At 42.6% G+C, this 20,593-nt stretch overlaps 2 protein-coding genes across 5 annotated transcripts in view; both read right to left on the bottom strand.

The window, feature by feature from the left end:
- COMMD1 (copper metabolism domain containing 1) overlaps positions 1 to 13,297 on the bottom strand; it is an 83,922-nt gene extending 70,625 nt beyond the window's left edge. For 2 of the 4 annotated variants that reach the window (XM_076334970.1, XM_076334968.1), the window contains exon 1: positions 13,091 to 13,297. In XM_076334970.1, the coding sequence (XP_076191085.1) occupies positions 13,091 to 13,285 (195 nt within the window). In that variant the 5' untranslated portion in view covers positions 13,286 to 13,297. Of the gene's footprint in view, positions 1 to 1,705; positions 1,753 to 11,623; positions 11,805 to 13,090 lie in introns of those variants that run through there. The other 2 variants (XM_076334971.1, XM_076334972.1) reach the window with 2 other exon arrangements.
- Positions 13,298 to 13,531: 234 nt separating this feature from the next.
- CRLS1 (cardiolipin synthase 1) lies at positions 13,532 to 20,229 on the bottom strand. The gene is made up of 7 exons (XM_076334960.1): positions 19,744 to 20,229; positions 19,147 to 19,284; positions 18,422 to 18,551; positions 17,854 to 17,939; positions 17,356 to 17,424; positions 16,931 to 17,022; positions 13,532 to 15,348 (listed from the first exon to the last, which is right to left on the bottom strand). Exons 1-7 carry the CDS (start codon positions 20,101 to 20,103, stop codon positions 15,261 to 15,263), a joined length of 963 nt encoding a protein of 320 aa, XP_076191075.1. The 5' UTR covers positions 20,104 to 20,229; the 3' UTR covers positions 13,532 to 15,260.
- Between the last annotated feature and the right edge of the window lie 364 nt (positions 20,230 to 20,593).

Genomic DNA, 20,593 nt, shown 5'->3' with positions numbered 1-20,593 from the left:
CAGCCACTATAACAGGGTTCGACTCTAGGTTTCCGCTGAATCAATAAGCCAAAAAGAGATTCTTCTATGAAGTCCTTTTTATTAATAGTGCTACAGCTTGAGCTGGGTGCCTCTGAAGAGGGACCTCGAACAAAGAAATCCCTGGGCAATTACACCCTTACTATCTAAATTTCCCACCCCTCATGCGACAGTTCGGACCAGTAGTAATATTAGGGTCTGAGGTCTTCCCATTCTTCATTGGGTCCTTCCGTTGTCTCTAGGTGGGCCGTTTCTTAACTCTAAGGTTGCAGCTTCTGTTAATGAATGTAGCTTCTTTATCTTCTGGCTTGAACCAGCGCTGGGGCCTTCTTTTACTTGACTAGGTAAGAGTTCAACATACCTAGGTGAAAATTCACAGCTTGCGGCCTAAGGCTTCAAGCAAATTTAGCTACTAATGCTAAGCAAGTTATGCTAAGCAAATTCTATATAAGTAGTATACCAAATCACACAACACACACCACCAGTGAAAACTGTTTGGTACCGAACAAAATCTGGCTTTAGATTTCACTATCGCAGCCCAAACAGCTAAAAACTTCAGCACTCAAATGCTCCAAGACAGTGCAGCCCATGCCATCAAAAAGAATTCAATTAATTTTTCCCATGGCTTTTCTTTGGCTTTTAGTCAAATTGGGGGCTACTCATATTCAATGAACTCCCTACCATTTGTTCACACAAACTGGAAAGCACTTTCTTTTCATTACGAGACTTTTTATAGATTTCCTGACATATCATAAACGGAATCCTGTGAACAACAGCACTCTCCCTGCCAAGCAAGGAACAACTGACACTCTTCTAACCTGGTTCACAAGTCAGAACCAGATCCCTCTCTTTTGGTCATGCAGGAGGAGACTTTATACAATGGACGCAAAATAGAGGCACGCACACAGGTACTCGTCGCGTACAAGGAGGCATGTCCAGTAACCGATGGGGGAAGAGTCCTTCTGCAAAGTTGCATCAGCCACTCGTGCCTTTGGGCTCCTTAGAGTCCTCAAGAGAGGACCATCTTAGAGGTCTCAAGAGGTCTGAAGCAGCTTAACAACCTCGAGCCTCTTGAGGACCCATCAGTAAAGCACAGCTCAGGCGGCCCATGCATCTCACCCATAACACTGGAAAGCAAACCATGGGGCCATGCTGCAAGGCCCCAGTTAGCCTCAGAACCACAGCTTATCATCTTCATCCTAGGCAATGTACAAAAACTAAGTGTGTCACTGAATGGTGTTAGAAGGGCACTCATTTCTGACCTCTCTTCTTATCTCTGGATACATGCATACATATTTTGTAAACATGTACGTGTGAGCACCATATGAATATCTGAACTTCTACTAAAACAATAGCATACTGCCCAAATGTGCCATTTCTTCTGCAGAAAAGGGGAGTTACATGTATTTTGTTCACTTCAAAAAAGGTAAAAATTGAGTTTAATGAAAAATGCAAAAGAAATCACAACTAATTCAAATCTACAAAATACCTGTACTATATTTGACCATGTAAAACTAAAGGGTACTTATACAAACAGCTTGTTAGAACAGAATATAAACTACTCTTGAACCAGAAATGGCAAAAAGAATGTAAGAGAACGGCATATCTGATGTGACAGTCTGAAAAGAGACAACAAAGCCGTGTGTAAATGTCAGACAAGGAGTAAAAATGTCTGTTGCTTACTTGCCTTTTACACAGGTACTACTTCAGTGTCTGCATGTCTTCAGAACATGTTTCATAATCCCGGCATCACGGTTTATAGAGACTGCAAAGAAAGAAAAGAAAAAACTACCCACCAAGCTGAGGTAGGAATCTTTTGGCAGAGATCCCAAAACATCTCAACCAGAAAAAAACCCTAACCTTATTTGGAAAAAAACACAGAATTTCACTCAAACTATGTTTGTATTGCCACTTTTTATTGTTAGGCGGGAGAGAGAGAGATGAAAAACATGCTTTCAGAAATATATTAACATATGCAAAATGAGATAATTACAAAAATATTTTTAAAAATAATTAGAAAAACACTTAAGTCTAAAAATTGTTTGGACAAGTTGGCTATTATTTCACATTTGCTCTGCACAGTATATTTTATGTCTTCTTTCAGTGAGATTCTGTTGTAATCTATTTTTACTTATGTGGAATCACACATAAACCAGCATTGTTAAGAGGTAAATATAGAAGATGCCAAAGAATTAGAGGGATAAAAAACGTATTCCAAGGTCACTGTCACCTTTAGAATCGAAACACGCAGTTCTCAAGGAGAGCAGATAAACAGATACCAAACTCCATGGGGAGTTGAGAAGGAGGAGGGAGTCAGACTTGCTAGACAACTATAAAACTACCAACCTTATAGGAGATCGAGTACTCTGAATTAGATTTTGGGCTATCAGCTATAAACAAGTGCTTGTGCACTATAAACAAAGTGAAAGGTATATCCCACTTGCTTTGTTCAAACAGTCCCATTTTAAATCATTGGGTGGCTAAAAGAAGTATAGGATGATTTGGTTTCCTTGTATGATTTGTAAGATTTAGTTTCCTTGTATATGACTACTATATACAATGGAACACGATTATGGAAAACCTATTGTGCTTAAGCTTCAGGTGTTCAGAATACGTAACAAAAATTCCCTAAAATAAGAAACCACTTTGGTTTTCCCAGGAATGAACTCCTAATCCTTCACAATGGAGGCCATCCGTGTTCCAGTCAGTTCTGACTTACTCCATATATTAAATCCTTGGGTTCGGGGTTTTTTTGTGGTTGTTTTTTTTTTTTTAAAGTTATTGTGTAAAAGCATGTATTTATAATGATAAATAAAAAAAAATTAAAAGGAATATTTTAGGCTCTTCCTTTAAAGAAAGTCACTCACTTCATCTTGCTCTAAAGTCAGTGATCCTCTAGGGATGAACTTGGAGCCCTCGCAGGAAGTTGCAGCCAACCCTTCCTGCCCAAGGAGGCTCACAGGGAACCAGACCAGCCGTTCAGACTGGAGCTCAAGTTGCCAGAGGTTCTTACCTAACAACTTCTGCCCCATTGGGCTCAACGACTAAAACATCAATGAACAAAAGACTTCATGTAACAATTGTAGTGTCTGTTATTTTGTGCCACTAATGCTTTTTCTTTTTTTTTTTTAAATTAAATAAACTATTGCAAAAATCAACGTCATCCAAATATGTTGAAGTGTTCAAGGCTCCATCACACTTGGTCACCAGACTGGAAGAAATCCAGAGAGTACAAGCTGCAAAATGGAATAATTCTAGCCACACAGCATTTTCACCACTCTAAGTTTTTGGTATTGTCAGTTTTTTGTTTTTTTTTTTTTTTTTTTTTTAAGTTGTTGGGATATACTACATCCAGTTGCTACAAACTAGTACAGTAGAAAAACCAAGGTACATCATAGCAAGACTGTAGCTGCCAAGCGTTATCGGGAATGGAAAATTTCAGGTGTTCAGCTTGTAAAAAGGTTGCCATCCAAATTTCCTTTTCATATGCTACCTGTGAACTTCAGTGGCTCAAGTGAATACCACAGCTCTGCATTTTTGATAGGGTATTGGTTATTCAATGCATTAACAGCTCTTTCTGTCGCTCTCTTCTTGTTCTGAACTTTCCATTAAATGAGGATGTATACGTTAGCAGAGGAGATTATGCTCACCACAATGTAAAGGATCCATTGACTAGTCTTTTTTCCTAATAAGATTAATCTTTACTTGCGATGAAAAAAAAAATATGTATATTTGAAGAAAGAAAGAAGTCTATTATCTGCTCAGAAGTGTGGCAGCCTTACATGAGACTGGCAAGGTTGGAATAAGAGTTTTTACTTCATTGCCAACATCAGTACTCTCCTGGAGCAAGCAAGCACTAATCTTCCTTCACACCAGTTGTAACAGACACAATTTTAAAAGTATCATATAATAAAGAATATAATTTCAGTGTACAGCCTTTCTTTTCCTTTTAGTCCTTCTTTATGCATCAAATTTGAAGAAGAGACAACTCAAGTTCTCCCCTTTTCATAGGCCACATTTAAAGAGGAAAGACAATTCATACTAGTCCAGAAAATCACCAGTGCTGAGATGATGGCAGTGAACTTCATTACCCTCTTCAGAATTTCCCCCACACTTTGGGGAATAGGAAACAGAGCATTAGCGTTACTGAAATAAAGGCGTGAAACTATGTGTGAAGCCTAAGGGAGTCTTTTTCCCTTTTCAAATATACACCATACAGCATGTGTTTGATGAATACTAATTAAGTATAGTAGAAGCATTTAATTTGTAGTAATGAACTTCAAAGGCAAGATCTGACTCCCTAGTCTTCAAACAGAGTAGACTCTTGTTAAGGTCAAGAGAAACACTGCGGGGATCAGACTGGACTAACGAATTTCAGCATAATCAAAATACTTGCCTTTCTGTGTATGCATATGTGTGTGTGCACGCACACCCACACATATATACACACCACATATGCTAATCACACACACACACACACATATATGTAACTTATGCTAATCATACCTGTATGGGGTTGGTTTTTTGAGAAATAAAGAGTGCATCTAAAACCTGCTGGTGTTATTAGTGATGAAAATACTACTTACTGGCAGAAGTTCTACAAATGCAACAAACTGAACCGTACATTTGGATGGGAAAAGGGCAATCAACAGTATACGAAGCATTGTGACCACCAGGGAATCCAACTTTCTCAGCAGCACGCTGTTCTGGAAGTCCATTAACACACAATTAGCAGATTTTCAGTAGGGCATTATAAAACTAAGATGTAATACAGAGTCATTATAAACATGAAGAGCTGGCACTGGCCTGCCTGCTCAAGATGTGACAGATAGAGCAGCCCTCACCTCCACAACTGGGACAAAGCAAATAGCTCTTTACTTGTGGAGATATAATCAACACTGTAATTGAGGAAAAACACAGAGAGAGAGATAGACTTGCTTCTCATTTGGGCACTACAGTTTACCACATCTATTATACATCAATGACACAGGTCTGCTGACTTCTTTTAATTTACTGCTCTTCTGTAGATAAGAACATAAAAAAAAAAAAAGACACAAAAGGTCAAGTAAACCATTAAATGTAAGGTTAGCCATTTTCAATGAAGTGGCACAGTTATAGTCTATCAGCACTTTAAAATCTCAAATGAAATAAGTCTTGGATTGGCCTCGTTAGGTAATGACCTTTCACCTCTGTCTCACACTTGAGTTATAGAAAATACTACTAATTAAATGAATGACGTAACGGCGGGAGCCCTCCTGTTTCTGCCTGTCTTCAGGATTTGCACTTGTAGCTGCACAGCCGTAGGAAGACTATGAGGTTCGTAATGTGGAGGTGCGGATTCCTTGCTCACACCCTGTTGTTTAAACGACAGCCCAATTCATATAGATCTGCTCACAGTGCAGAATACCATCACCTCCACATCCCACAGCTACCAGCAATAACACCACCTTCTACACATCTCTTCAGTAATTACAACAGCAATGAAAACAGCATTGCAAATATGAAAGGCTTTAACAACACAAACACCAAGTTTTGCAACTGGAGAAATCACAAAAAAAGGAGTATTAAAAAAATCCAGAACGATGCAGGTACATTGTTCTTTCTAGCTGACACACACAAGCAATAAATTGCTGCTCTAAGCAGTGAAGCACTGATCTTACCGCTCCTACCAATGTTCTTCAACCGTGTAACATCCTGCAGCCCACCTTCCTCTCCCGTTCATTCTTTTGAAGAATTTTCCCCCTCCACTTTTTATTCCTACAACTGCCAGCTGCACCAGCCCTTATTTGAACTGACCGCACATACACATACCTAAAATCTAAAATAACTCATATTGGAAGCACTAAGAAGGATGCTGTGGGGCAGTACCCATGAACATTTTCATCACCACAATACAGCAGGTACTAGTTCAAGTGAACATTCAATTTTCTACCCTCCTAAGATGATGCTGAAATAGGGCAAAAAAAGAAGCAATAACTGTAGGTTTATATACTGAGAAGAGAAAATGTGTGCTGCAACATCAGACACTGCAGAGGTGGCAATCAAGCTGTGTTCAGATTAGCAAGCTGTATAATAGTGGTGTTTCGCTAAATTAAAAAAAAAAGACTAGGATTGTTATTTAGTTGTTCCAGGCAAACATCAAGATAATAATCATTCTCTCATGTATGTCCAATTATAACACTGTAGACATTCCCTCCCTCCCAAAATTCCGTGCAAAGTTGTTGTTAGTATATTTTCGCCCAGCCCAATAGCAAATACAATTACTCATAATAAGCACAGTCATTCACTGGAGTGAAAGGTATAACACTACATAGGACGCATATTTGGGTAGAAAGCACCTCATACGGACACAGTACTTGCTGATACTGTTTTACAAGCAACTTGTTTCCTTTTACCTGAATTGAGAAGAATGAGCATGCTTACTGAGCTATCTTTTTAGCTAGTAGATTCAGGCACAATTGCAATTCTAAATGGCAGAAAGCAAGCAGTCTCTCCTATTAACTCTTCCGAAATGATTTTATCTCAGTCTTCAGACCGAGGCTCTTCTGCCTCTCGGCCTTGTAGAAGCTTGGACAACTGCAAAGCACTCAAGAGTTCATGACTCAGCCCACGTACTTGAGGAATCACAAGATATCTGGGGAGACGGAAGAATGACAACTCTCTTCCCTCATTAGAAAATGCAAGAAGTTGTTTATTTCCCACCAGTGGCTGTCAGCAGAAATCCTGCTGAAGAAGATGCAAAGACCTTTATCCTCCACAAATGAGTGGACCCTACGACTTTTTCTGCTCTGACTTTTCATCTAAGGGCAGACCCCTTTTATGAAGATCAAGTCACTTCCTTCTCAAGCAGGGGCAGTAATGCTTTGGGACCTCCTCTAGGTAACAACAGCAACTTCATAGGGAAAGGACTGCAGTCCCTAGCGGGAGAGTGACAGTCTTTAGGGACAACACATGACAACAGCACTAAGCAGCCTCCAAAGCACCTGCAGTTTGCTGGTGCTCCTCCAGAGCATTTTACGCACTGAGCAGTTTTATCCACTAGTGGCACTAAGTTTTCCCCCCATAAGCCTTTAGATCAGATTTTGATCAAAAGGTTTCTTATTCATCAGATATTCTCCAAAGGCACAAAGAAAAGTAATCACTAGAAATAGCTGGCCACTTCACAAAGCTGAAATAGCTTCAAGACGGGACTTACATACACTGTGCATACCAGTGGCACAGCAGAGCCAAATAACGATGGTACCATCAGCCTCTTGGCTGAATGACAGCGAAATGAAACATGAAACATGACAGCCATTAGAAAATCTGGTAGAAATATCAGCATGATTTCTAGTGAAAACAACTGATGGGAGAGGGGTAGTGAATGTTATAAAGCATATTACATAGAGTTTGGGTGCACCTTATATGTTGGATATCAAGCTCTTGGTTCTCACGTATTACTTACATAGAGTCTGATTAATATTTTACCAATGACATACCAGTATATTTATTATAGATGGTGACACCTCAGTATTTGTGAAAATAAATACTTATAAATCAAATGTAATAAAATATTTAGACTCCTCATGCTGAAATTTTTATTGTCATTTAGCCAACGTACAGTTTGTTCTGCAGCAGAAGAGCGAACCAGGACACTTCCAACACATCAGCAAATGATCACATTCAATAAACCAAATAGCCTACTGCCACCAAAAGGAAAAGAGTGGAATTACTTCAGATGTAAAGTAACTTTTATTACCAGTGGAACTAATACAGTAAATCAAACTTATGTAAGGAGGAGACAAATATAGTATTTTAATCAGGATGAAGAAGTCTTTGAAAACAAAAAAAAAAGCTGGGGGTGAAAATTTGCAAAAGCTGATCACCCCAGTTTCTCAATGTTCTGAAACCTTATGGGATAGGAGGCTGGGAAGTATGAAGGCAGAGGGTAAAAAACAGTTGATAGATGAACATTCGAAGGGTACAGCACTCCAGGGCCAGCCTTCCTAGGGCTTTGTTCTACCTTCCAGAATATTCCACACAAGAAAACAAATGAGATTTAAAAAAAAAAAAAAGTAAATTTCACTAGAGGTAAATGTAATAAGGTAACATGATTTCTCTACAGAATAAATTTGGCATTTTAGAAAGAGGTCAGACGATTCATGCACATTGAGCAGATCTATGGGCAGGAAAGGAAACAGCTCTACGAAGTAAATCATCATGACTTCTTTTATAAATTCAAAACCAGGACTACTCTATATACAAACCAGGTGAAAAGAAACATTTAAATGCTTATTGCTGCAGTAAATATGATACACTTTTGTGGCCCTTATTCATCTCCATACTTTTCACAGGTGCCATGCTTTGCACAGGTGGAATGCAGGAGGGTACAGGAAAGTCCTTCACCTTATTTATACTCAGCTCTAATACAAGCAAGTGGTTGATTTATGGTACAGATCTATGATTGCTACTTAGAAGACATGAAGTACTACAGCAATTAAGTCACAAAAGCAATGAATCTCTCTGCTTCTAACCATCAAGATGGGTGTCAGAGAAAAAAAATCCTCAAGAGACAGGAATGAGGCATTATTCATCCCATCCAATTTAGGTGCTTACCTTCCCTATGAAGTCAACAGAAGACAGTATAAGACATCTAATCTTTTCCACATTGACCAAAGGACCCGGGCTTCTAAATAAGGTATTTGAAAATAAACAGGATGGCCACCTCCCAAAAGAATGTATTTGGTGCTATTAGGTATTATCATCAATGGAGACATAAAAGTTACCTGTCTTCTTCTGAACTTCAGCTGCAGATCACTGCACACAAGGGAAGTGGCTGCATGAACAAGTACTCTCACTTTCTGTTGCTATTCTCCTGTTTGCTCCCCTTCCTCCACCACCCAGAGGAAGTAAAAAATAAAACCACAAAAAGATAACACAAACATTGCTGTTACATTTTAATCATGCAGATTTTTCACAATGAATTAAATATCAAGACTGGAATAAATTTGCTCAGAAATTCATGTGACAATTGACAACAAAGGGACAACACAGATCTTTGAGTGGAGCTTGCTCCTCCAGGTGCTGGGGAGACACCAGCATCCAAGACGTCTGTCCAAAGACTAAGATGTTATAAGCACAGAGGAACACTTTTGAAGTTTGCTGTTATCAGCAAATACAGTATTACACCAAACCCCCCCACATTTAAATTCACAGAGAATTCAACTCTCTGAAGTATGCACGTATGTGTTTTGCAGTTCTCAGCTGCTTAAAGATTTAGTTAAGCAACTTGTAGGGCCAAGACGACTTTCCCCTCACCCTGCCCCTGCCACGTCATTCAAACAAAAGGAAAGGGCTCACACCATATCTCTGTGAGATGGCTTCAGCCGGGTCAGTTTATGCAAGAGGCAGAGATTAGTTGTAGGCTAGCTGTGAGAACTGAAAAGGAGGTATCACAAATAATAGCTAGGACAATGGATTTTTCCCACTAGGTAGATGGAGGGAGAGGAAAATAAGTTTAAGCCTCCTTACATCTAAAGCACAACTCTAATAACAACCTCCCCCCCCTCCCCCCATACTGGGAGGTATGAAAGAGAGAGGGCCCTCAAGATGACCAGAAAGCTGAGGGATTTTTTAGCATGCTCTAGAACAGAGATCCTGAAAGTATCCACAGGACTTGGGTGTTACTTCCTTTAAGTCACCCACTAGAAATAAGCACCCCAAAACCCATCCACACTCGACATGAAGTTGTGTCTGTACAAAGTAGTTTGTGTATTGCTTAGCTCAAAAGTTCCACTTTAAAGTGTGTTGAGCTGCATAAACTTTGGTTATTTCCCAGGAATTTCATCCATAAGGAGATGAGAATAGTGGTGGCCATGAAGACCACGAGACACACCTGATAACAGCAAGATGCTAATTTACATTGGAAGGCATGACCTTGAAGACCACAGTTGTCACGAGTTTCGGTTCTTAAAGCAGGCAGCACACGGGGAATGTGATATCCTCCCCCCAACATACTGCCATCCTCCTAAGCTATATGCCTATGTTACAACGATGGGTAAATATCCAAAAATTTTAATCATCTGTGTTTCCTGGGGCCTGAATTAACATTATGTCAAGAATATGACATCTCAACAGTGCTTGAGTAAGAGTTGTATTTGAGAGGGAAAGAAAAAAAACACAAAAAACCCACAGACAAAACCAGAGAGTCTTAAGTCCTGCAAGAATCAGCCTTTATGATTCAGCTTTCATTCCAGGCTTTTCAGGGCATCATATGGATCTGATTATTAAAGAAACAATGGACCCTGTGTAAAAGCAGAAAATGAACGCCAGCATCCTCATCATATTCCAAATCTGTAAACTACATCTGCCTACCTAAGTTTCTCTATTTCCTCTGGATGTGGCACCATCTTTTCTTCTGGCCTCAAACACAACACAGCTGAGCAGCTGTCACATTTCAATGATGGCTGAAGAACTACCCATTTCTCCAACAGAAAAAGCAAAGCCTATATAGAGTTTGGAGAGTATTCATACAAGTTCTCATTTATCTAAAGTTACTGTACACCAGTACTGCATTGAAATAAGTAGAAAAATACTACCTGTGTTTGCCAGGTATCTGCCAAACTTCTCTCTCAGAGGTAAGTCAAAAGCACCTCAGAAAAAAGCACTAGGAAAAACAGGTGAGCCAAAAAAAAAAGAAAAGGGATACAACCATGAGGTCTGAAAATTACTATCAGAACAGGGGAGAATGGGTACCACAGTAAAATTTGGCTTAGGCAGATTTAGAGAGGAAACTAATTTTAAAAATAAAACTCAAAAGCAAATAAAAAATTAAACAGAAATCTACAGCAAAGTGTTGAAATATCAGCCAGAATACTCAGGGGGGTTTGGGGAATGTAGGGAGCGTTAGGTTTTTTTCTAAAAGAATATGATACAGTAGAAAGTCATCTTTTCTTTTTTTCCAGTGATACTGTCAGGTAGAACTCAAAACATCCTGGCTTTTAGCCATGGATTCAGACATTGATCCACACTGGGCTTTGGTTCCTGAGCTCTGGTAACACATGTCACCATCACCTCATGAGACAGAGCAGAGAACAGGCAGCGTGTCCAATTCTGAGAAACTCTAGTTCACTACAGCCATTGATTTCAGTTTACTTCAGTATGCCAGCAAAATAGCTTGCAACTGATGAAAGAGCACATCTTGTTTCCTGCTCCTCTTCACTCCTGGCTATGCAGTCCCAACTGTCTCCTCTAATCACCTCTGATGCCCGTCACATCTTTTCATGAGACAGTTTAAACTCAGGAACTTCGCAGTAATTCTCTTTCTCTTCCTCCCTTTGAGTTATGCAGTAATCCAACAGAAAACTGTCGGCTCACAGAGCAGTCCAGAAAGCACCCCGTAGCTGTCGAAAGGTAAGAAGAAGCCATGGCAGTGGATGGTGCAAAAGGAACAAGACCCCCCACACAGCTCTTTGGCAATAACATACTTCCCAACTGGCATACTGCATCTTGCAGAACACCTGGCAGACCCGACGGCTCTGCCCACCGAGGCGGTTGCCTTCAGGCATCAGCAACAATAAAGAAACGTACCACTTCAATTTGATGTTTCACATACACAGTTCCTTACCTGATCCACAAAGAGGGAGGCTGCTGCTAACAGTGCTGTGGGCACAGCATAATTATGAGAGACTAAGCCGTGTTCTCTGCTGAATCTGGTGACGCTGCACTTAATGATTCGGTCATTTAAAGCAGCAGTTAACTGTTCATCTGCTGGGCTAACGTGCATGTTTGCAGTAACATACTGACTCCTGATACAGAAGCAGCAGTATAGAGAGAGAGAAAAAAAAAAGACATCTTACAGTAATTTTTCTTTTAAAAAGCACATACACACTTACTTTTGACCCCATAACAAATAAGAACACAGATAAAAGCAAGCAAAGCCAATTCCTTTTCAAATTTCTGACTTTTTTTTTTCATCATACAGACTAAAACAAGGTAATCCCAAGGATTCTTTAGAGGGCAGTAATTTAAAAGATGTTGTTTTGAAAAACAGATTAATGATCTTCAGCAATACAAACAGCATGCAGTAAAAATAACATGTAGTAACAGGGAAAGCATAGCAAGCAAACATGTTGCAGCTTTACTTGTATGTAAAAAAAGGACACTTCAGAAAGGGAAAGAGACAACATAAAAGCTCACTGCTAAATACGGGGGTTTGGGCATGAAAAATTATCCAGCCAAAACTATGCTACCGCAGTTAATTAATTTTTTTCCTCACATGAATGTACCAAAAAACTATCGACCAAGTGTATAAACCCTGCAACACAGTCGTGGATTTGACCACCAGGCGGCAGTGGCCATCCAAGTATTTTGCAGCCGGAGGCTCCCCGTGCCACATCGAGCTGCTGGGAACTACACTGCGCTTTTCTCTCTGAACGGAGGGCAAAAAAAACCCATTCCCGAGAAAAATACCTTCTCTTCTCTTACACATAAAGCAAAATCTGCTTCTATTTAGAACAGCTTATTTTACACTTGGTGATGCTCTTCCCGAAATACAGTTTTCTTGCAAGAAATCTGTATTTTGAATAGTAGCTCTTCTCAGAAAGTTCTCAAGTCGCGGTACTCACTTCCATCAGCATAAAAACCAAAAGCCGCCCCTTACCCTTCACAGCGCACCGGCCTGACGGGTCTCTGCTTCCGAGGAAGCGCGAAAGGAGAGCCCGACCTTCCGCTCGGGCCTCGGCTCTCCCCCAAACCGCGCGTTCACCGCGCGATGCACGGTAAGGGATGAAGCCGAAGGCTACGCGGGCTGCTTTTACCCTCCCGCACACGGCAGGGCAGGGCTGTGCTCACGGCCTGGTCCCGGCGCCAGCCCTCTATCAGAAGCGCCCGGTACAGCCCAGCCCCATGTTGCCGGCGGGCGGTTTCACCCCCGCGGCAGTGGCAGCGCCCACAGCCGCCCCCACCTCCTCCTTGTCCAGGGTGTGGGGGGGGGCGCAGGACACCCAGAAGCAGCGAGGCCGATGAAATGGCTTCCCCCAGAGTAGGCTCCCCGGACCGGAGCCCCGTCCCCCTCCAGAGCCCCCGCCGGTACCTGGAGGAGGCCGCCCATCTTGGCGCGCAGAGCGCGGAACTCCTCCGACGCCGCCTCGGGGTAGAGCTGCCCGCGCAGCAGCTCCTCCGTGATGTCCGCGTTGCCGTAGTAGGTAGCCTGGGCGATGCCGCTGAGGAGCGCGCTCAGCGGCTTGGAGCCCTCGGGCGGCTGCGGCGGCTGCTCCGGCGCCGCCATCGTGGGGAGGGCGGAGCCACCGCCGACCCCGCCCCGCCCGCGCGTACGGCGGCCGCGCGGGGACACCCCATGCCGCGCCCGCCCCGACCCACACCGGCACCGAGAGGCCGCACCGCCCTGCCCCCGCGGCGGTGGCGGGCCCCCACGCGTGTACCGAGTTTTCTCACAGGGGTACGATGGACTGTGCTCTCAGCAAGGTAACCGTAGCTCTCAAGTACCAAACACGCACGTGGAAAAAGCAGCGGCTCTACCATCCAGACGAATTTTATTTAACACGAGTATTTAGGCAGGTACCACCCAGTAATTGTACACTTAAGTTATTACCAACACAGGCAGCAACAACTATAATGACACACACCAACATGGAGCCTTCACTGACCAGTGTTCTTCCCTTCCCTGACCATTTCATGCAATGTTTCAAAGGTATCTGTGATTAAAAGAGACAGAAAACAACAAACAAAAAAACCCAAACGCAAAAACCCCCCAACCAAACCCCAATCCCATTAACCAGAACCAACGAGGAACAACCTGACTGGGTACAATAAATTTCTGCTTTCTTGACGAAACAGTTTAGAAAAAGTACTCCATTTTACTAAATACCCAGATATTTAAAGGAAGCTTCCATAGGCTTTGCTCTCCGTCCCCCTGCTGTAAGATGCAGGGTAGACCACAAAATACAGGGACAGTTAAGAAAAAGGTACTAATAAAAATCAAGTGTTTTCTCTGTGCACCATTCTATACAAGTTTAAATATAAAAAAATACTAAAATGCTTTGTATATACAAGCATATGCAGTCACAAGAGACTGCATGCTCTCAAAAGAGACGTCTACAGCAAATTTTCTTCTGTGAATACTACAGTGGCATCATAGACCACCCAGTTTCAATTATTTAAGCCCTTCATAGTTGCACTCTTTTTCACAACATACATGAAATCACATGTTGCTCGAAAATAGAAAACATAAGTTTGTGATCAACACGATCTGTTCTGCCTAGTGCTTTACTCTGCATCTTGTTGTGAGTAGAGAACAGGCAAAGAACACGTGCAAGTTGTCCTTGCCTGAGGGGGATCATGGCGTACCTCTTGCAGCTAGCGGCACAGGAATCATTAACAGTACGTGCATCTGAAAGTTTCTTCCACTCTCTCCGTTCATTTGGACAGTATTTAAAACGTCCTTTTTCTCCCATGGTATTTAGACTAAACAGCATCTTTAGAAGCTTTAAAGAAGCTGGAGATACAGCAGAGTTTCTTTTGATCACTAGAATAATTTCTAGTATGAGAAACAATTCCATTTGGGTACAGACTCCTCACTGCACAGCTGACCCTTCTGAGACTCAAAGCTCTCCTCCCATGGGTACAGTTCACTGTCGCTTGTATTTAAAAAGAAAAGGGAGCAGGGTAGAAACTCTTCATGGCTTATCCACGTCACCACGGAATACGAAGTAAAATGTCTATCACTCTGGTTTAAATTTCTGAAGATACTGTTCCTTGACAACGTGCTTTCTTCTGCTGCAAGCTGACATACGTCATTAAGTCCTAATGAGCAATGCTGGTTTGCTGACTTAGGTTGAGGCACAAAGACAAATTTGTTCTTATAATTGCTTTTTCTTCTCAGATCTCAGCCTACTCAGTGCCTTGCATGACGGTGGCAAAAAAGCTGGTGAAAAGTGCCTATTTTGACTTCAAAACCAGTATAAAATTATTCAGAATGCACATGGCAGCAACCAGTAACCTATGTCTTTAAGAATATTATTTATTAGTTTTTGTAAACAATCTCATTTTTAAACAAATTAAAAATACATTGAAAAGTCTCTCTTTATATATATACACACAGTACATGTTCAAACTTCACTTCATTGTGATGCCATGGTTTAAGCAGAAAAACAGAGTTCTTGATCCAAAACTCAGCTGCATTATGACCATCTTCGGCAGTACAGCACACCATGCTGCCAAGACCCCGCCCTTTCAGGAATAATTCATTTGTTATTTATCACCTGAACCGTTTTCCGGCCATAGTGGTAATAGCTGTATGCAGATGTTACCGTTGTGAAAGCTGTGATGCACCTTTGGGGAAAATAGTTCCTGTAAGTCATCCGAGTCTAAGTACGATAATAAAAAGTGTTATTTTTAAGCGTCTTTTCTATTTTTCACTACACAGTCAAGGACTACGTCCTACAGAAATGCCGTTTACAGTTTATATGCTGCAATTCAGCGCTAAGTGGCGGATTAGATAAACAAAGGAACTGCCATCCAGCACTACGTAGCACGCTTCTGTTTAACTGCACGCTATGCCACATTTTTACCGTATTAGCACTTGTTCTAGAGAAGGGAAGACAAAAGATTCAGTATTTGTAGTCTACGTAATTTTTACCAGCTTGAGAACTGACTGATATGAGAAACTATCCCTTGGTAGTACGAAAGGGGAGCGTTCAAATCATACAAGACTTGAACTTATCATTTTACGAAGTTCCAAAGCTAAAGCACGTTTCGGCTTCAGCCTCTTTTGTTCCCTTCCCAGAAGCTGGGTAATAACCATATATGTTTCTAAATTAGCAGCGCTCCTCCATGTCCAAGGCTGACACCATTCAGGTGTGAGCCATCGCTACAGTCCTGCCCCTCCGTTACTGCTGCCCTCCCTGGACACATTACCAGAGTCAGGTCATTTCTGAGAGTGTTTATAGAGGACCCTGGTACGTTGCACCCTGCATTCCTCCATTCCTCACAACATGGTAACTCTCTCATAGAGTCCCAGACAAGCAGCAAGGTAACGTCTTTCACAGATGCAGTTCCAGATTTGGCTTTCCAACAGGATGAAAAATCATGTTGACTGTTAAGATTAAGGTTCCTAGTTCCTTAAAAGCTTGGGTTTTGCGTTTGGTGGTTTGGTTTTTTCCCCCCCTCTAAAAAACTGGTAACACTGGATTTTCCACTACTTTAAACTAAGTTACTACGTAATTCCGCTATCTGCCGTTCAGCCTCTTTGTTCTGAACTCTTACCTAACTGCTCAGGAGAAATAACTGCACTTGTAACACCTGCCATCAGCTACAATTCAGATTCAGTTCAGGTCTCCAATGACAACAGTGAAAGGAACAGCCATTATGTAAGGGGGCATGCTCCTGCATGCCTGTTTTCATTCGATCCCTCCCCTTCCTTCCTACAGTCTAGCAGGAATCACCAATTTCTTCAGGTGCTTTTCAAAGAGGCTTCAGAAACCTGGATTTCAAGATAGCAGATACAGTATAAAGCAACAATAAGAAAACACTTCCCATCTACTTTTACTGAAATGAAGGTTGCTTTTTCAAGGACACTTATGGCATGAATAAAGGACCCAAACAGCCTTTCTTCCCACTCCCTTCTCTTCTATTAATCTGAATTTACACTTTGCCTGCGTACATGTCTATTCTGAAGACTTCTTAGCTATTATTCCTGGATCTTAACTAGTTTCATTTGACTACTTTTTGCTTGTATAGTAAATTAAGTACCAATAAAAATCTAGCTCCTGTGTCAGTTAATAAACAAACGTAAAAATTCAGGCATATGGGTCTATTACATCATCTGGGCACAGGTTTTTTTGTTCCACAAAAATCTCAATTACCAGTTCCTTTAGGAGTACATTAAATTATCTGAAAAAAAGTGAAAAGTTACCATAATGTCTGCAGATATATGCTGTCCACATAATTGAAAACAGGAGCTGCTAAAGAAGCTGCCACCAAAATTAGCTGAACCGCTGTATTCATCTGGTAAAAGCAAAATAGGAAATGTGGTCAAAATGAAGACGTGTACTATGCAAGGAATACCAATATACACTTTTATTACTGGTTTAAGTATTAGTCTATATACAGAAAGTTTATTTAGAAGCCTCTTTTAATGAAGCATCTTACACACACAGAATTAGCATGTGCTCTGACAGAGTACAGTTGAAAATCTTTCAGGATGTAAGTTGCCTCCAAATTAGTTGGCACTATTTCAAAACTGCACTCAGTAGTAGTAGTAAACAGCCCCCTCCCTCCTAACCACACACCACCCCAAGTACTGAGGAGTTATCTTTTGTAACAAGTGACTACTCTTACCTTGCTAATGAATGTTGGTTTTAATTGGGCAGTAGCATAACAAGGGTTAAAATACCTACTGAGTGTTCTCTGTTGGGGGAGAAAAAAGAACAAAAAAAGGCAATTCCAGTATATTCAGTTTGATATACTTCTTGGCATGATAGAGAAGTAAAGTCAATTGTAGCACTAAAGAGTTATACTGCTGCTGCTGCTCTTATATGATTTATTACACATCATACACAGGAAAAAAAAAGTCATCAGTAGCTCCGACTCATCTTTATGAAACCTATTTTATGAAGTACTGTTCTGCTTACAGATCCATCTGGCAAGAGCACAGCATTACATCTTAGGCTATCCACCCAAGTTTTGAGCAACCATCAAGTCTCAAGATGAAAATCTCTTGGTTACAACTTTGTTAAAGGCTTATTCACTTTTTTTATACTTGTAAAAATACAGAAGATTTAATCAAAATAAAATGATTACACGTTCATACAATTTTGTTTAACGCTATACACTTACCGGTGGAGAAAGAGTTTTGTATCGCACATAAAAAACAGCAGCAATGAGCGCTACATCCCTCAGAATGATCATGGAAGTAAGTGAAACTGAAAAACCAAGCCAACAGGATCTAGTGAAAAATCACGTCCATGATTAAAACCAAAACAAAAGAGCACAAAATATGAAACAAGAAGAAATAACCACTCTCAACTTCTTCTGAACAAATTTTATGCATGACTGAAGATTTTTAACATGACTTCTTGAAAGGATTTAATCTGAAGTCTTAAAATAATCCAGTCTATGAGAAAGTTTTTGATATAGCTACTAACTATTATAGCTTTTAAGAAAGTACATTTGAAAATGGCAGTATATGCTAGTTATTTTTGGATACGGCAGCACATGCTTTTTGTGAGGTCTATTGGGGGGGGTGTTTTTCAAGTATTTAATAGGAGCAAATAGCAAAGTGCAACTGACAAAGCAAGAGCTCTAAGCAATACAGTTTTCCTTCCAGAATCACAACAAATACTACTATACATAAAATTAGCTTCTTTACCTTATATAGTACATGCAAGCAATGACATTTTCTCACCTGGGATTAGATTTGTGCAAGTTAGGCTTACATAGAGCACACTGATGAGAATTTTATCGGCCAGAGGATCAAGAGCACTTCCCAAAGCTGATTTCTGATTAGCCCAGTTTCGTGCAATAAATCCATCCAACTAGGAAAAACAAAGTTCAATGTTTCTCTGTTAGAACACTAAGAATAAAAATAGCTTATATATGCTACTGTTACAGAGATATTTAATGAACAACATCGCATAACACAGCTAGTTTAACTAAGATGAAACATAAGACCTGTTAGCTGATATTTCTATCATGCTTTTTTCACATTACATTCCAGATTCTGGAGCCCTCTGAACATACTCAATTCTCATTTAAAAAAAAAAAAAAAAAAAAAGGGAAAAAGGTAACTGATGTTCTAAAATTCACACAATTATTGTCATGATGGGTGCACCGGGTACACCTGCATATGGTAACGGACCACTAGATGTATAAGCACTGACTGGACAATGCCCACCTGGGGCTGGTCAGGGAACCCCGATATCCCCTTTGCTCCACCAGCACTGGCTATCTCCGAGCTCCCTTCACAATGTCACAAAGGACATATATACCATTTCTACAAAACAATGAATATAAAAACTAATCTGTTTATTCATTTCCATTCTACATTGGAGTCTAAATTTCAACGCATGTTAATGGGATCGCTGCAACCCACGCTATCCCCAAAGTATTTCCAAACTGATGTAAACATACCAAATCCGTTATGCCAGCCAAAACAAAGACACCTAGTGCAACACTGAAATTTTCTTCAACAATCAAATAGCCTAAAACTGGCGCCAAACCCATTCTTGCCATTGACAGTATATTTGGGATCGTCCAGGGGTTTTCATACTGTAAAGCAAGAAAGCAAAAACTTCAGGCCAGGAAGGCAAACCCTAACCGGGCATGTAACAGAATTAATCAAGACAAACACACGCTTTAAGTTGAGCTAGCCAGAAAGCCTTGGAAGTTCTTGAAAGCAACCTGCCGTTTGCGCAAGACACACAGCCACGGCCTTTAACTACTAATCATTAACTTAGCCTTCAAAAGGAAAATACGCCGCCACCGAGAGACCCAAAACGCCCTTGTTTGGCTGCAAGTCTGGGCGTGACACCCGTTTCCAGCAGGCAGCGTGACTGTCGCCGTGCTACGGGGTAACCTGTGCTCCCCCTCGGGCTGCACCGTCTCGCCCCTGACCGTCGGGCAGCGGAGGAGCGCGCCGGGCAGCTTCCCGCACCGACGACGGCGAGAAAGCGACCGCCGCGCTGCACACCCTCCCCGAGCCCGCCTCAGCCCCCCCGGGTCACGTACCAACTCGGCGTAGCGCCCCGCCACACGCCGCTCCCGGGGGGGCTCCGGCGGCGCGGCCCCGCCGCTGAGGAGGCGCCAGGCGGCGGCGGGCGCGCGCAGCAGCCGTTGGTGCTCGCGCAGCAGCCGTTGGTGCTGCCGCAGAGCGGGCGCCGCGCGCGGCCCCGCCGGAGCCCCCGCGCCCGCCGCGAGGCAGAAGACGCCGCTGTCGCCATGGCGGCGGCCGCCCGCCCCTCCACCGCGCCCCTCAGCCGCCGCCCCGGCTAGGCTGGCCGGAGGCCTTGCGCCGCCGCCCGGCCGCCTCCGCCCCGCGCCTCGGAGGAGCCCCCAGAAACCCCTGCCCAGCCAAGCGGCGGCCAGCATGGTGTGGGGTGGCGCCTGCCCGCGGCCCCTATGCGCGCTGCGGCCCTGCCCGCGGGAGCAAGCGGCCTCCCACCGCCGGCGCCATCCACCACCCCGACAGACTGGCGGGGGCTCGGGGACAAGTTACGAGCCGCAGAGTATGCGTGTGCGGCTGGGGGGGTGTGTGCGACTTTTTGCGGCTCTTTACGGCAGCCCCCTCTCCGCTGGGCCGCGCGCTTTACGGCAGGCTGCCGTCCGCGGCGGCTGAATTAAAAAGTAAATCCCAGCTGTGAGGAGAAATAAGGGGAAAACCGCTTTCCCGCCGTTTTCCGGCCTACCTGCCGGCCGAGGCTCTCCCCCGGGGGCCTCCGGGCGCGGACGGCGGCGTCCATGGCGGCATGGCGGGCGGCTGCCTGCCACGGCGGGGCGGCTTCGTGGGGCCGCGCTTTTTGCCCCAGCTGTTCTCTTACAAGCCCTTTGCGGAGGAAGGTGAAGGTTTGCTTTGCCGTAA

Source organism: Aptenodytes patagonicus, chromosome 3 (assembly GCF_965638725.1).
Source record: "Aptenodytes patagonicus chromosome 3, bAptPat1.pri.cur, whole genome shotgun sequence".
Classification (NCBI taxonomy): Eukaryota; Metazoa; Chordata; class Aves; order Sphenisciformes; family Spheniscidae; genus Aptenodytes; species Aptenodytes patagonicus.
The sequence above is the reverse complement of the archived record's forward strand: the minus strand, read 5'-3'. Positions and strand labels throughout refer to the sequence as shown.

What these genes read in the sequence shown, in the direction of transcription:
- CRLS1 (XM_076334960.1), bottom strand. Translation starts at nt 20,103, where the DNA reads ATGCTGGCCGCCGCTTGGCTGGGCAGGGGTTTCTGGGGGCTCCTCCGA. An exon ending in AACCAACATTCATTAGCAAG is followed by an intron (nt 17,023 to 17,355) that starts GTAAGAGTAGTC and finishes TGCTTTTACCAG; the next exon opens with ATGAATACAGCGGTTCAGCT. An exon ending in ATATATCTGCAGACATTATG is followed by an intron (nt 15,349 to 16,930) that starts GTAACTTTTCAC and finishes TTTTCCCCAAAG; the next exon opens with GTGCATCACAGCTTTCACAA.